Source organism: Dendroctonus ponderosae, unplaced genomic scaffold (genome assembly GCF_020466585.1).
Source record: "Dendroctonus ponderosae isolate FM_Combo_2020 unplaced genomic scaffold, Dpon_F_20191213v2 Dpon_F_20191213_6, whole genome shotgun sequence".
Taxonomy (NCBI): domain Eukaryota; kingdom Metazoa; phylum Arthropoda; class Insecta; order Coleoptera; family Curculionidae; genus Dendroctonus; species Dendroctonus ponderosae.
The window spans coordinates 3,077,832-3,093,739 of NW_026018814.1; the positions used below are offsets into that span (position 1 = coordinate 3,077,832).

At 37.8% G+C, this 15,908-nt stretch overlaps 3 protein-coding genes across 4 annotated transcripts in view; 1 reads left to right on the top strand and 2 right to left on the bottom strand.

Annotated features, from left to right (window-relative positions):
• LOC109536387 (oxidative stress-induced growth inhibitor 1) overlaps window positions 1–5,830 on the bottom strand; it is a gene marked incomplete in the record, with an annotated part of 11,778 nt that extends 5,948 nt beyond the window's left edge. Inside the window, 2 exon segments of the mRNA XM_048667788.1 lie at window positions 525–603; window positions 5,627–5,830. Coding sequence (XP_048523745.1) covers window positions 525–585 — 61 coding nt within the window.
• LOC109536388 (XK-related protein 4) lies at window positions 2,182–15,596 on the top strand. 2 transcript variants are annotated; one of them, XM_019902577.2, is made up of 6 exons: window positions 2,182–2,350; window positions 12,133–12,318; window positions 13,387–13,529; window positions 13,592–13,753; window positions 13,866–14,145; window positions 14,614–15,596. In XM_019902577.2, the coding sequence occupies exons 1-6, from the start codon at window positions 2,298–2,300 to the stop codon at window positions 14,837–14,839; spliced, it is 1,050 nt and encodes a 349-aa protein (XP_019758136.1). In that variant the 5' UTR covers window positions 2,182–2,297; the 3' UTR covers window positions 14,840–15,596. The 2 variants fall into 2 exon arrangements, with proteins under 2 accessions (XP_019758136.1, XP_019758135.1); XM_019902576.2 differs by lacking the exon at window positions 2,182–2,350 and adding an exon at window positions 9,170–9,801.
• LOC109536385 (ATP-dependent RNA helicase DDX24) lies at window positions 6,366–8,876 on the bottom strand. Its single transcript, XM_019902574.2, has 10 exons — window positions 8,665–8,876; window positions 8,404–8,614; window positions 8,182–8,352; window positions 7,997–8,131; window positions 7,780–7,933; window positions 7,434–7,723; window positions 7,153–7,375; window positions 6,870–7,099; window positions 6,651–6,819; window positions 6,366–6,581 (listed from the first exon to the last, which is right to left on the bottom strand). The coding sequence occupies exons 1-10, from the start codon at window positions 8,797–8,799 to the stop codon at window positions 6,389–6,391; spliced, it is 1,911 nt and encodes a 636-aa protein (XP_019758133.2). The 5' UTR covers window positions 8,800–8,876; the 3' UTR covers window positions 6,366–6,388.
• Window positions 15,597–15,908: the final 312 nt, after the last annotated feature.

Here is a 15,908-nt window from a genome sequence, read left to right on the forward strand (position 1 = left end):
CTCAAGAACCATTCGAGCCACAGAATTCGTTTTGGCATCGTTGGATAGAGAATTGAAAACTCGATTCAGTCGTAACAACGTGAGTGAGGAAATTCTAGTAGTTTTGGCCCAGAAAGCGAAATTTGAATATCAAAGACAGGTTCAAAATTATGCTAAAATTTCAAGTTTTCCGGCCCGTTTTTGCTCATATCTCGGAGGCAAAATGAGCAAGAACGCTCATGTGTACATCATTCTAGACAGAAATAAATGGCCTATTTAGAAAGTGAACCATGGATGGGGAAATGTTGGCAGTTTTCTCAAAAAAGGCTTGAATTCAAGAAGTTTTAGATTTGCGTGGTTCTTTTTTTGAGTTGCAAAATCCACTTGAACATGACGCTGCTTTTTTTAGTTTCCCAAGAACCATTCGAGCCACAGAATTCGTTTTCGCATCGTTGGATAGAAAATTGAATGGGGGGGGGTCATGACCCCCATGACCCCCCTCCCTGGATCCGCCCTTGATTGTTACTGCATCAATGCGTACCTACCCACTATCACGACTTCTTTATAAATTGTGTTGTCCTTCATTTCTTCGATGCTGTTCGTCATGGCGTTGACGTGATTTATCTGCAACCAATTTGCGATTAATTAATCTGTTCAGATTTAATACAAGTTCAAAAATTAATTTTTTGTCAATTTTCCACTCGACTAATTAAGGTAACAGTACCATTAGCATTTGAGTTTCTAACGAATTCAATCAGTCCCTACTACCTATTGTTCATTGTTCGTAATTGATATGGATTTTTTTCTGTTTCCGCCTTATCTTTCCATTTAGTACCGCCCTTATCTAAACCAGACTTCATTCAATTGTAATAAAGCAAATAAACCATTCAAATTCTGTTTTGCCAAATTCTTGGTACGCTAATTGTACGTTGTAATAATTGTTGCAATGCCCATAAAGAAAGAGTAGGTAGAAAACGTGCTGACCAGGCTGACAATCCAGTATTCTGGTGATTCAATTCGATTGAAATTTGTATATTTTTAGGCTCAAGTTCACGATCCCGAACACTTTAAACCCGAAATAGCAGTCCATTGGCAAATTCGTCCAAGTTTAAACTGACACAGTTTTATTATCGCGTTTTAGTATATGTAATCAATTGATCTCAAGAACCTACCAGAACTCAATGACGTCTATCCGGGAACATTATGATGTAAATGATTATGTATTTACAAGTGCGAAAATATTAGTCGACGGGTTTTTCAAAGTGCGCTTATCACTCACGAAACGCATGTATTGATGCGTAATTTTGCTATTGGACAAGGCGGCGGAAAATGGTAATTTAATCTACTCCGTTTCGTGGTTTTACGTAAACTTCCGTTAATTGGACTTCACATTTAACCACTTTAAACTATCTGGACTAATCAGGGCCTTAAATGAATAAAGCCTAAAGCCTGTGTCCCATGCATCCGTTTATACGATGGTACGAAAGTGTTTCTATTGGTTGGAGATCTGTCAATTCGTCCGTCGTCGCACGACGTGGACGGATTGACAGATCTCCAACCAATAGAAACACTTTTGTACCATCGTATAAACGGATGCATGGGACACGGGCTTTAAACTATTCGACATTAACTAAGCTCCAGACTCACCTACTTTGGAGGAAGCAAAACACTTGTAACGACTAAAGAGGAGGAGGCTAAAGGAGCGTTTTTCTCAAAAAGCATTTTTTTAGAAATGTCATTGCCAGTTGCATAATCGGACGTTGACGTCAATTATGCCATTGTTGACTGTGACATATGCAAATGCGGGAGTAAGTTCAATTAATCCCGAATATCAATTAATACTGCATTAAGTACCCACCTAGTTTTTATAAGAAAGTAAAATTCAGTTGGGCGAAAAGTGATCAAGAACCGACTTGGACAACATCCATTTTTGAATCATGACGTAGAAAATTGGGAAAAATCGGAATTCCATTAAACTGTCAGAAATTTTCAAATCAACCAACCGTTGCGTTTTTCGTAAAAGGAAAACATCCTAAAACGAGAAAGTTTCTGAACCGGTTTGAATCAATTATTTGCAATCCAAAAAGCTACGAAATAACTGTTCAGATAAGAACGTGATGTTAAACCATCATGCAAAAACAACTGTTGCTGACAAGATAGTCATCATGACATTCTAATTTTGACTTGTTACGACTGACACAAGCAATCAAAACAGTTCACACTTTGAATGTTGCAGCGTAGTTATTTTGAAAATTCTTCCGGCCTTGGCTCTATTTTCAATCCAGACAAACAATCTGCGAAAGTTAATTGGTTGCTTGATGCGCATCGCTCGTCTGAAGATTCATTCGGTGCATTTTCCAGATGAAATTAAGTAAGTTATTACGAAACTAATTAAGTAATTGCCAGGTCGACAAAGATAATCCATATAGCTACAGCATAATACGTAATAATACCACATTTGCAGGCATTTTTGCCAACGACAATTTAGTCTTGCTTTGGCTCATTTACAGTTTCGATTTGTTTCCCTGTTCGAGAATTATTTCGACTCTCTAAAACATGTTTGTCAGAGTGGTGCTACTGATAGCGTTCATTCACATGTAAATAATGTTTTATCAGCGCATCTTATAATCGTATTTATTGACCTGTGAACTCGCAAATATTCCACTGGTAAAAGGGATTCCATTAAAGTAAAGCAAACAGTTTGCTTGAGATAAAAGGCGCAAACTTAACAGTTAATTAGATAAACTGTCTTGGTGTTGGAGTGAAACTCCAATAGTACATGCGAATAGCTTTTCTCCCAATTTAAAGATCAACTCGAGTGCATATGCGTTTATTAATTACCTTGTACCTTCCTGGCAACACATAACTGATAAGCCGTTACATTAATGTCGCTGATAATACAATTTATTGTTGTTCTTTCTACACAGAAAAACCTAAAGCTGGCAGCGGCCAGTTTTAATGCTGGAAGCGTTTCAGCAAGCGGGTTTCACTTCAATTAATAATGCAAAACTTCCATCTTTTATGACCACAGTTAATTTTAATTACTTCTAATAATTTGGCTGGTTGAAAAAATTAACTCCACAGTGTTTTCTCGCATGTAATCAGCAGATACATTAAATGAAAGCAGTTGCGAAAATTGCCAGCAGGAACATTCAATTGCATGTGCATAGGTATGTTTCCAGTAAACTAAGTTCTCAGATTAGGACTCGCTTATGCAACAGATTATGTTGAGTGCGGCACGTAAAAATATAGATATTATTAAAGCTTCCATAGAATCGGATTGGTGCTTTTGTGGTTGACTAATGGCTGGCAAATGAAAACAAGCTAAAATCAGCCTGCAAGGTCTAGCGTGTTTGAAAACAACCTAGTCCGACTAGAAAGACAATAATATTTACCTACATCCAATTTTTATTTTTATGCTCGCATGCCTTGAAAATATCAACAAATTCATGCGTGAAAGTGATTGCTCTACGAAAATGTTGAATTTACCTTTGTTTCCCTGATTTGCAAGTCACGTTTCCCAGAAAATTCATTTAGGTAGTAAAATTAATTCAAATCTATGCCTCATTGTGCGATTTTGCTAGAAACCGGGTTTAATCCTTGCTAATCAAGCTTGTAGTTCGTCATTAATCATCCATAAAGCGAAAAATGTCTTCAATATCCCAATAATTGACGACCTTCAAGCATTCAAAGCCAAAGACGTAGAAAAACCCCCTTACATAAAATTGATTGTATTTGCAGGAAACAAATAATGCAGAGTGAGACATCAGAAATCAATTTATAAATTGTATAGAAAAAGCTAATGACAAAATCCATACGGAGCCGACCTTCAACTATTGAAGGCCAGTTTTGGTGGACATTGTTATAAAATTCCTTTTTATTCGAAAAATTGTAGAACAAGCCCAAATACCATGTGAATATCAATATCTGGAAGGCAAAAATCGCCGGTTTTCATGCCTTTTTCATGTCGGGATTTTTGTGCATTTATACAGCGCAATAAAATAAGAGTGTGTGCTATTACAAGCTCATTGCATTGTATTGTGTAACGATAATTGCAGGAAACGGTGATAGTCTAATTACTAATATTGATTGGCACGCAACATTAAGGTGATTGCTTAGTCAGCACTAAATCTAGAGTGCTAGATGCAGTTTAATATAGTGTTTTTTGGGAAAAACCTACTGGTATATTTAGAAAACTGCTTTAGCATACTGCCTAAACCGATTTAAACCAGTTAGAAAGGTGGACAAATCGAGCGGATTGTTGGGAATGTTTAAGTTACGCAAATGATGATAAATTTTGCTTTTATACAAGGTGAGCCTGTATAAACATATTGATTTTATATGGAAAATGAATGGGAGTTGGTTCTATGAACTACAACAAGGGAAATGTTTTTCAACCCTCTTGAGACACTTTACGTGATATTTAATACATTCTATAAATATTTCATAACCGAATAAGTTTTTTCGCAGCAGATTTTGATTATTTTTTCAAATAGAAAATCGCCTGATTATGGTTAAAAATCGCAACTTTGCCCACTTATAGAAGGGGCTTTGCGCTACAAAATGCATCCAAAATTGGCTTTTTCACTTCGCCAGTTACAGAGGAAAAACTGTTAAACCATTGCCTGCAAAAACCACAACAAAACCGTCTCGAAAATTGCCCGATTTACTTCCATAATTAATCTTTCAGATTAAAAAGAGAAAAAAAAATTTGAAATTCATGTTTTTTCCATAAAAATTCACAGTCGGAAGTTCAAACCGATATGTTCTTGAATCGATTGGAGTCAATAAACCTCCGAAGGTTACTTCCTGATGAATTCAGGAAAAATCTGGTCTACTTCCCAGTGAGATTTCGTTTGTTTTTTTCAAATTTACTGGTAAAAGTGGTTGAAAATTTTGCAAAACCCATGCAAACACACCCATGTCCTCCGGCCACACGATCTTCGCCACGATTTCGAATGGGTTCGTACTTGAACAGCTTTTAAGTATGCAAATTCGAGCCAATAAATTATGCTTGGATTTATTATATTCAATTTTGAAATGCAGAGGCCACAAACTGGCTCGTTATTCATCTTTCCAACAATGACCGGTATATTTGTGATGTCAAGAACATTTTTTCCGCTCGATATTTGACCAGGAAACTTGTTTTCTTTGTTAATTTCATATATAAACCGTTTTTTTCACACGGTTGTGACTTTTGGAGCTTCGACCATGCAGTCTCTTGCTTAAATTGAGGCGCTTTTTTTAATAAACACCCAAAAACCTTAAGCTCACAGGGTGGCAAAATTTAAAAAGAGAAGTTTCTCATATTTCCCAAGTAGGGCATTTTAAAGTAAGTGGAAGAAAACTCTCATACAACACGCTATAGAATCGAAAATTTGCTTCGGCAATTGACTTGATTCAGGGGTCTCTAAATTCATCTAACGCTACCCTTTTAGCATAAAAAAACACATATGTACAGAGGCTGCTAAAATCGGGTTCAGAATTTTCAATTAACCTCATTAACATAGTAATAAAGTGTATTAAATTAATGTTCTCTATTCCTGCATGTTTTGGCAATAAGGTCATCGTGACTAAAGATTTTTCGGCTTTTGAATTTGATTGAAAACAGCAAAAGAGCAGCATTTTCCTTAAGCAAGTAACCTACCTAATGGCAAGTGAGTCAAACCGATGAGGTCAATCTGGGCTGCTACAGTAACGACGATGTGAAAATTGTACCGGAAAAACCACTTTTCATTCAAGTCGGTAAAACGTAATTTCTCGTATCGATTCTGTCGATCAGGCTCGAGGGACGCTCGCGTACGTAGGTCGGAACCGAAACTGCTGAACGTGCATATTCTACAGAATAAACTACAATTATCGGTCCAAACGCCTGCGCGCTCTTCTATCTGATCAACTTAAATTTCTATTTCTAATTTTTGTTGGGAAGCCAACCTGGGGAACCTCAGATTAATGGCTACATGATTTAGGAACCTTGAGTTTGTCATCGAAAATTCCAATTTTATGGAGCTAATTGCAGTTCGCAAACTGACTTAGTTCGGGAGGTAAACCAGTTCTTTTCAATATCTGATTCTGGCTTCGACGTTCAACACTATAAAAGTTTAGTTTAGTTGTGCCGAAAATATCAGTTGGAGGTGTGTCTCGCTAAATTCAGAAGTCGCGCGACTGCTACACACATGGTTATTTATAGGTAGAAACATGCGTTTAGGCGACTTATTTGAGGCCGATTAATCTCAACGTAATCGTAACTTGGATTATACTGACATCACGTTCAAGGCACCAGTTCAATGGCTCAAGTTTTCAAGCACAAACATCTGCGAATTGCAATTTTTCAAGTATTTGTAGTTCACGCGGCTTTCTGCAAAAACTCGAAAAAAAGGCACATATCGTTATTTATATAAAAGTTTCTTTATTTCTCGTGTTCTATTTTCCTTTTCTTAAAACGCTTGAATGTGGGCTTAGAGGAAGTCAAAATCTCGATGGCACTTTCTTGGACTTTCCCATCCAATCCAGCTGGAAAGATCGGTCGTCCTAACAGAGCATCCAGTTGCTTTCGCAATGCTTTGCAAGCGCGCATTTCGTCCCCTTTCGACTCTTTCGATCTGTTAGTGCTATAAGGAAGTTGGTCAATTGCGAGATCATGTGAGAATCAAGTGGCATAAAAAGGATACAGTCCATCTACTACGATGTCCATCTCTCTGGCGGCCTTCTGCAGCCAACCCTCTTCCGCATTGAATTTGCGCACCTGCAGCTGAAGTTTGTCCAATTGTCTGGCCAGGTTTACTCGCTCTTTCACTGCAGACAGATATTTGTCTTGAACCGGGAACGGCGGCAAGTTATCTAAAAAAACTCGTTACCACTTGCAACTGGGTTGGACTAGGCATTTTTACCCTTTCCTAAGGTTTTGCACATCTTCATGTAGTTGGTGAACTCGCTCGGTTCCATCAAAAGTATCGTTAATCCCTGAACGGAAGCGCGGGCGGTGCGGCCAGATCTGTGTACGTAGCTTTCACTGGTTCTAGGTGTTTGATAATGTAAAACGTGGTCGATTTCCGGGATGTCTAAGCCTCTGGCTGCCACATCCGTCGCTATTAAGATGCTGTTTTCTGTTTCTGTAAATCTGCAGGCATTTTACGCGTTATTGAAAAATAGAACCGTATAACTGTTCCTCACTTCTCCAAGTTTTTTAGCCGCTGTCTCTGCTGCATACTGGCATGCAAGGGCAAAGGGCTGCAATTCAATAAGCCCAGCAGATTGGTCAGCCGTTTCACGCATCCGATTGAATTGCAAAATATCAACGTTCTTCCAGGATGTTTTTTCAAAAAATAGAACACGTAATAGTCCTTTTCTTCAATGTCACATGTTATTCTGCATTCCGACAGAGTCCCCGAAGTACCTGAATGGATAGTAGTAATTGGCATCGTTGCTAAATGAGTTATCAGAAAATCAATCACCTTTTCCTTGTGATAAATCCACAATTTTCGGATTGGTGATACCAAGGGTGTTGACGATTTTTTGCACTTTCTGGTCTGCAGTCATGTCGTGGAGCTTTCGGCCCTTGATTTTCCTCTTAAGCACTAAATGCTTGGGAATATCGTGGATCAACGTGAGTGTAGCGGAAAACACAAAGTTTTGTCGCTCGCTCTTCTTTTGCTGGTCCAGATTCATCTTCTCCAGCAAATCGTGCAGTTCCATAAAATGGCCCTTTTCCAGCATTCTATCTGTTTCATCGATTGCTAAAAATCTACAAGAACCATACGAGGTGATCAATAACGCACTACCTTCGGTGTATCAACTCACTTAATATTATCTATTTGCGATAAATGTTCATTTCCTTGCTGAATTAGCTCCCACAGCCGCCCAGGCGTTCCCACCACTATTTCGGGCCCTTTTCTCAACAGCCTTTCCTGTTTTACTGCCGCCATTCCGCCTACTACTACCGCAATGTTGATTCCTGCAATTCACCAAAGCATATAATGAGAATGCGAAGAAATCATTATAAGCAGCAAACATTTACCAGTATATTTAGCAACCTTAGTTAGATGGTTCTTCACCTGCATGGCGAGCTCTCTTGTAGGGGTCAAAATGAGCGCATATAAAGGTCTTCTGACTTCAGCACTTTTCAGTTTGTAGGCATTAACACACCCCATACCTACACAACTGATAATTACCCTTGATTTTAAAATACTTTAATTAGCTTACCATGTTCATCTACTCCAATATCTTCGTCTTCCGATTCACTGTATTCACTGTCGGCTGCTTCATCTGCAATCCCCGCTTCTCGTAGCCTCATTATGCCGCTCAGAATCGGCAGGCCGAACGCCAAAGTTTTTCCACTGCCTGTCTCGGCAGCCCCCAGAATGTCTCGTCTTCCTAAAGCAAATTTGGCCGCTACCAACCCACAACGTTGCAGTTTCTATTTACCCAAGAGTGCAGCTGGTAAAGTGTGCGCCTGTATTTCAGTCGGATAGGAAAAGCCCTGCTCCTGAAGAGCCCTCAGTAGTTCAGAAGGCAGTGAATATGAGCTCCACGCTTCCATGGAGGGTTGTGCGGTTGCGGGAATGCATTCTATTTCAGTTTTCACTTCTTTTAGCTTCTTCGATGACTGTGTTTTTGCGGTTTTGGCCTTTCGTTTCTACAATTTTGGTTGAATCCATGCGTTGAAATTAAATTATGTCTCTGTACCTTTCCAGGAGTTATCAGGCTTGTCGAGTCGTAATCAGTGCACTCTTCAATGCCTACGAGGCCTTCGGCCAAGGCACTGCTGAAAAGGGCCCCATCCAACTGAATGGGGTTCCATTTTTTGGCTGCAAGTGCCATGTTGCTTTAACCCAACTTTATCCCACAAAAAGTTTGGTTTACTTCTTTTCAATTCTTCTTCATTTCACTTTCTGTTAATGGGCCATCCAATCCACAAAATATCCCCCCAGGGGGTATGTTCTGTGATCCAATCTTGCCAGACTTTCTCGAAAGTCTATTGCATCGTTGTGAGTATCAGCTATTTGCTTTGAGTTGGAACGAATTGAGGCAAGCGGTTGATAACTCGGGTTAAAAAGAGACAATACCTCACTCACAAGCTTTGAAGGACAACAGTAGATACAACTTTTAAAATTTTGTTTTTTACAAGCATAATAAATCCTAGTTGACAACCCACAATACATTCCGGATCAGGTTATTTCAAACAACTTGGCAACGTCAGTACGATTTGAGCGATTGTTTCGTTTTTTTCATTTACCACCTGTCAGTGTTTTGTGTGTACTGTTTGGAAATGGCTGGTCTGTTAGGGTAATTCATTTAAATCGAGTTTAGTGTCGTAACCTTGTGATATTGGTACTTAATACTGTTAGGAAGTTGTGATAAATTTGCTGAAGTGCATTATTTGATAAGTGCAGTAGAAGCTCCGCGTTTAGGAAGATGTGCAAAAGAGCCCCCAAATTAAATAGCCAGTGGAAATTCCCAGACCTCAGCCTTTAAGCATTGGAAAACAGTGAATAATAGTTGCATAGTGCAAGTGAATGATCAATGTCAGTGCGAAATGAGTGAGACGTGCACAGTCGTACATTTTTCTCGGGAGCCTTCTATGGCCAGAATCGACACCATCAAGCCAGAGTCTCCAGGAAAACTCTCAGAGAATAATCACAGTTTCGGGACTTTCTATGTGTGCTGCATCAGTTTGTCGATATTAACGTACATCACCGATTTAGTTTTGGTCATCGCGTTGCTCTACTTCTACTCAAACCAGGGATACATTCTCTATTTTGCTCTTACTCTAACATTTGTCTTGTTGCCAGCTATATGTATGAGCACTGTCAGCTTAAGGTGGTAAGTTGGCTTTTTCTTTCCAAAATGAAAATGCTGGTCATGTAAATATTAAAACTTGAATAGGTCTCTAAGTGGCCAGTAACGCAACAATGCATTTTTTCGAAATGGGGCCAAGTTAAGACTCCCATAGAGGCAAAGTCTGCTAAATAATGCACACCTTTAGAACATTACTCAATAGTTCCGGATTAGTTAAAGAAACTGCTTGGCCGCATAGGTATTTCCTTATATGGGAATGCCAGCATGTAGATTAGGCTGGTTATTTTGCTATCTTCTGATCACTGAGCGTATTAACAGTCCAAAACATTTTCAATTGTATTGGATTAGTGTTCTTATCTAAATTCATCGTCATAAATTGGGCGTCTTTAGCAACAATAAGGCAGAATAAGCCAATTCCGACTTTGAGTTTTCATAAATCCTCATAAGTTTTAAATGGTTGTTAATCGTGCGAAGAGCAATAACTGAAAATAATGAATGATATCATCAACCGATGACGCAAATCGAACAGTTGAGTGACATTCTTTGTGGACTGTATGCCTGTGGTCAATTTAATTCTAATAGTAATCAGCGCAAATTGTTTGCAACAATGGACGTAACTGTTCACTCCAATTTATTTTGATAGCCAGTCGGTGAAATTGATATCAGTTATTTGTATTAACATTCCTATGCAACATTTTGAATTATTTGCATATTTATTTAGCTTTGTACCTACCGACTCAACACTGCTTTAGTTGCCAACGTATCCCTAATTTCATGATATGCGTTAAATTGGAACTTTCTTACGTTTATTTAATCAACAAAACAAATAGAAAACCGATCATAGACGGTGAAAGTGGAAGGCAAAAAAATGTTTAGTTTTTCAATCGCATAATCTTTGTTTTACCGGGAGTAATCATATTTATCGGGTTATATCGTTAATAGTGACTTTAGCCAACTAATTAAGCTAAATTCATAATAGTCTAAGTAATAAAGATACAGATAAGTTCTATATTGTTGAGGCGGATTCATTTTTTTACAAACTTCTTGTTGGGTATTTTGCCTCAAAAATTTTTGTCTTTAAAAAAGACAGAATTTCCTCACGTCTTCTATTACAGATTGATTGAGGCAGAAAAATTTTTGAGGCGAAATACCCAACAAGAAGTTTGTAAAATAATAAAGATACAGTTAATTTTCAGCAAAGTCCAGCATTGTAGCCTTAAATTACGTACTTGAAAAGGTTGGTTAATGCGCCGAAAAACCACCTCTGAAAAATTCTATTCTGTGACGGCATCAATATTGTATATTATTATTATTAATAATATACCATTCATACCGTAACAAAGTCACGAAAGAAGCATTTCACATTCTCAGAATCTAATTACTAGTTATTGTTTATTGCTTGAGCCAAATCTATTAAAGGATCATTGTCTGGTTATTAACTTCTGTTTTGTGAAAACAAGTCCGGTCAAGGATGGTTAATTTTATTGATTGTCTGCATTTTCCACCGACTAAATAATGGATTCGAGTTTTCCAACAAAGCTTCGATAAATTCCATTAATTTAGTGATTATAAACTTGTAGGTTTGTTCACACCGTGTCTTTCTGAGCACAAAATTTGTGTATTGAGTAGATCAAGCTCGCGAACAAATACAAATTAAGTATATGTACATACATAGATTTAAGTATTTGATAAGAATCGTGGTCAAGGGCTTCGTTATTGTTCTTTATTCATTTTATTATACTTTGTTTGGCCCCCAGTAAAGGGGGCGATGAACATAAAACGCACAAGGAAAGGCACCTTAACATTAATACGGAAATTTGGTTTAAACTATCCTGGAATTAGGCCCGTTAAATGACTAAAAATGTGTGTTTGGATGTATTTTGTTTTGTTTAATTGTTTTTTAATTGATTTGTTAGTGTCGTTACTATCCAGTTAAATGAACTACATTCAAAGCTGAATAATAATTTAGCACACTTGCATCCGGTTGAGACACATTTGCACCAAAGTAAAAACAATGCACACTGATATGTATGTGTAAAACCAGTAGAGTTTTGGTACGAAACATCCGGCAGAATTTTCTTGTTTCTGGCCAAGATTACGTGACGATTGGTTGGCCTTCGCACTGTTATATCAATGTTGAGGAGAAGGTTATTTTTCAAGCTCTTGGGTTTTTTCAATTAAACCGAATTCCCTGCGGTGTGGGTTAAGGAAACATTCGAGTGAACATGGGAATTTTTATTGGCGACACATTTTAAATAGTATCAAGCGCTTTATTGGCATGACCGATTTTAGGCGTTGTTGAAAAGACCATTTAACTTTATTATTCACGGTGTTTTTTGCTTTGTTCATTCGCAGGTACATAATCGACCATGATGACCCTTCAGTGGGCAGGGCGTCGTTGGGACATTGGATAATCAGAATAGTGTTTCTGTTGCTGCAAATATCTCCGCTTTTGCGCTACGTGGAAACGTTGATCTATGGAATCCGCAGCAAAGTGGCCGGCAAGTCCGAAAGCGACAGTCAACAAACAATTTTGTACAGGTAAATTCAAGTGTGGCAATTTCCAGCCCATCTCGAACGGCCATCAAATACACATAATGTATTTGCGCCTTAAGAGCGTTGAATTGTTCTAATTGATATCGCAAAGATAAACTACTTTAAAACATGATTCAGTTATCGGCAATTTGTCAGGCGGTCAAAAGTTAAAAGTGCTTCGGTACCTACTTGAGTCACTAGTTCAACAATAGGAGCATTCTGTCCTGTTTATCTATCCTACTTTTGCGAATTTAATTCTAGCTCTTGTTTGAATGAATTTGAATGATCGCTTAATTCCACTAGAATGTTCAATTAAATAATTCCAAATTGCCAATCACCAATTATTCCTAAACCCTGTTTGCATGATAATGAAATCCAAAGCGGTTTTCATGGCATCAATTTCGCTCAATAATCCATCAACTTTGAGCACTTAATTAATGCTTCATCGCCATGAATTGGGGTTCATATTTCAAAAACTGATTGCTTTAATCTTAAGAATCGATTCAATTAAGTACTAACAAATTATTTTGCCTGTTAACGGGGAATATTGACTTGTCAGTGAAATTACTTGCAGATAATTTGCATTACACGCCTTTGAATAAAACACATTTGTTTGGTTTTTGCACATCCAAGACTTGCTTTGTCATACTTATAATTAACATCGCTACTCCTGAAGCGACCTTGTTTCTGATACAACACCGAATCAAGAACGGATTGTTAGATCATGTTAAGTACAGCCTTTTTTCTCAACGAAATTAACCTGGTTTACGTAAAAAATTCAATAGTTTCTCTTAGAGCCAAGTAACAATTCAACTAAGCTGATTTTTTATATGCATTTGAAAATCGTGTTTGTTTTGTCAAGGATATCTAGTTAGGTTTTTGTTGGTCATGTGCTGATTGGATGGTTGATTTACATATTACAGGTTTACTTTGATTTGGATAATAGCGATTGAAAACTCCAAAAAATCAATAACTGGAGTGCCGCCAAATAGTCTGGAAATTCACTTTATCCCTACATGATAAATGCAAATGAAACTATAGAGTTTAATTTGATATCGTTTCGTATTGCTTCAGACGCATGCTGGATGAAGATGCCAACAGTTCGCTATTAAGGCTCTTCCACTGTTTTCTGCACTGTGCGCCGCAGGCTGTTATGCAATTGGTGTTCCTGTTGAGTTTTGTTATGAATCCGCAAACGAAATCGTCTATTAATTTAGGTGAGGAACAGCTCGATCGCGAAAAGGCTCAGCTAATCACACTTTGATTTAAACAATTGCAGATCTATCGATAATTCAAGCATGGACAGTTTTCACATCGGTCACCTCGATTGCCTGGTCCCTAACGTCGTATCACAGATCAGTGCGATTTGCCAGGGACGATAAAGACAAGATCAAATGGATTGGGCTGCTTGTAGCCTTTTGCTGGCAACTCATGAGTGCTTGTAAGTATTTTTGGTAAAATGCAGACCGAATAGGGACGCTGTACTGGCTGTACTTAAATAGAAGCTCAGTTATTAGTCAAAGTAACTCTAAAATCCATATGTGTTTTTTCAGTGTCTAGGATTTTAGCTCTTAGTCTGCTAGCTGCGATCTTGCCTACATGGATGGGGGTGATTTGCGCCCTTCATTGGGGAGTTATGTCTGTTTGGTTAGCGATCGGGCACCACCAAACAGCCTCGTGCAGCAGCCGCTGTGAGGAATTGCTGCTTTCGGTCGCCTTGGGCCTTGCCTACGTATTGGCTTTTATTTCGCCCAGAGACGGACCGACCAGATACGTCTATTTGGTCTATTATCTGGTTTGTTTCATGGAAAACACTGGGGCCTTAGTCGTTTGGTGAGTTCTAAGAAATCGGTTTTTGAAACTGGCAGTTTTTGGCCGTTGTGGAAAGAATGTCAGCAAATAATCAAAGGAATTTAGCCAGGAAAAACTCGACAGTTTTAAGCAATGGCTACGAGAGCCCAATTCTATTGACGTCAATATTTTTTGCGTCTTCTAAATGCCTGTCCGATGATGTCATCTAGTAGGTACTGTTGATGCCATTTCGCTTCCAGGCTTAACATTCATTAATCTAAGGCTTAAAGGAGATTTTTAGGCCACTATTGTATGATTTTGCTGAATTGAAAGGCTTAACTACGCGGCGGTTACTTTAAACAACTCAACATAACTGGGAGCGTTAAGATAAAAATGGATTAGCTGATAATCTGTCGGAAAATATAAAATGTTCAACGTTGCCTCAATTAGTGAATCATCATCCATGATTGTTTATGTTGAATAAATGAATTTTGCACTTTGATTTTTTAGGTGCGTTACCAACAACTCATCGAACAATCCTTTCCTCTACTATGGAGCGGCGGGAAGTCAAGTGGTCAGCTTCATATTGGCCATTGCCTTTTTGATCATTTACTACAAATACTGCCATCCCTCTTTGTCGAAACGGTCGAAAATTCCAGGTGATTTGTCCAACTATATCGAAAATGACAAGCCTTGCTACAGCAAGACCTCGTACAATTTTAGAACCAGCTCCTGATCTATAGTTTTCGTCTAATTTTAAACTTGTGCATCTGTGGCCGTTGGAACTTGCCCTGCCGAAGAGCAGTTAAGAAACCCTTTAATACAGCCGCAAATTTAAAATTGGACGAAACATTTTGCACAGAGTTAGCTGGATTTTTATAGTCAGTATTACATATTTGACGAACTCTTGTCGAACAAGAGTGGTTTATTTTTTATAATTCAAACACGAAGTTGCTTAAACACAAATAGAAATATTGTGTGTGTTTTGCACACCAAGGTCAGTTTTTTATATAAAAAGATAGTTTTTTTACAAACTGACCTATTAGTCAACCAAAATGCCTTTACCAGGTGCTTTCCCTGTTTTATATCAAATATGTTGCTTTTGTAGTTTGTGCTCGTAAATAGTTAAAAGAATGAAAGTATAGTATTTTTAATATGAAATATATATTATTCTTTTATAATAATTAATTACAAATTAATATGCAGGGTGGTGTGAATGTGGTGTGTTTTACATTTAAAAATGATTTTTCAATCGTGCTATTGCGAAAAAACAGTGTCGCGGGTTTGTTTTTAGCTAGTTGAAAATACTAATGTAGTCATTGGCCTAGATTTTGAGCGGTAAGTGAGACAGAAACGTTCTTTCGCGGGGAAAAAAATTACTAAACGTTATCTACGCCAGTGATACATGCAAATAGTCAAAACAGCTAATATAGACACACCCTATACCTAACGTTTGAGTCACACCCTATATAATGCTGAATTGTATATACTTTGTTTCAATTTCAAATCAAATTAATTCCTGGGTTTCAGTCATTTATTGTCTCTATTTATCAATCAAAATACGTTTCGGTGTATTTTCCACCATCATCAGTTTTTATGTGTAGCGTTGTTGCTGCTTTAAGCCTTGGCATGCATTTGGAGTATTAATTTTGTCCATTATCGGACACAAAACGAATAAAATACTCAGTATTTTTTACTCCAAATGCATGGCAAGGCTTAAAGCAGCAACAACGCTACACATAAAAACTGATGATGGTGGAAAAATACACCGAAACGTATTTTGATTGATAAATAGAGACAATAAA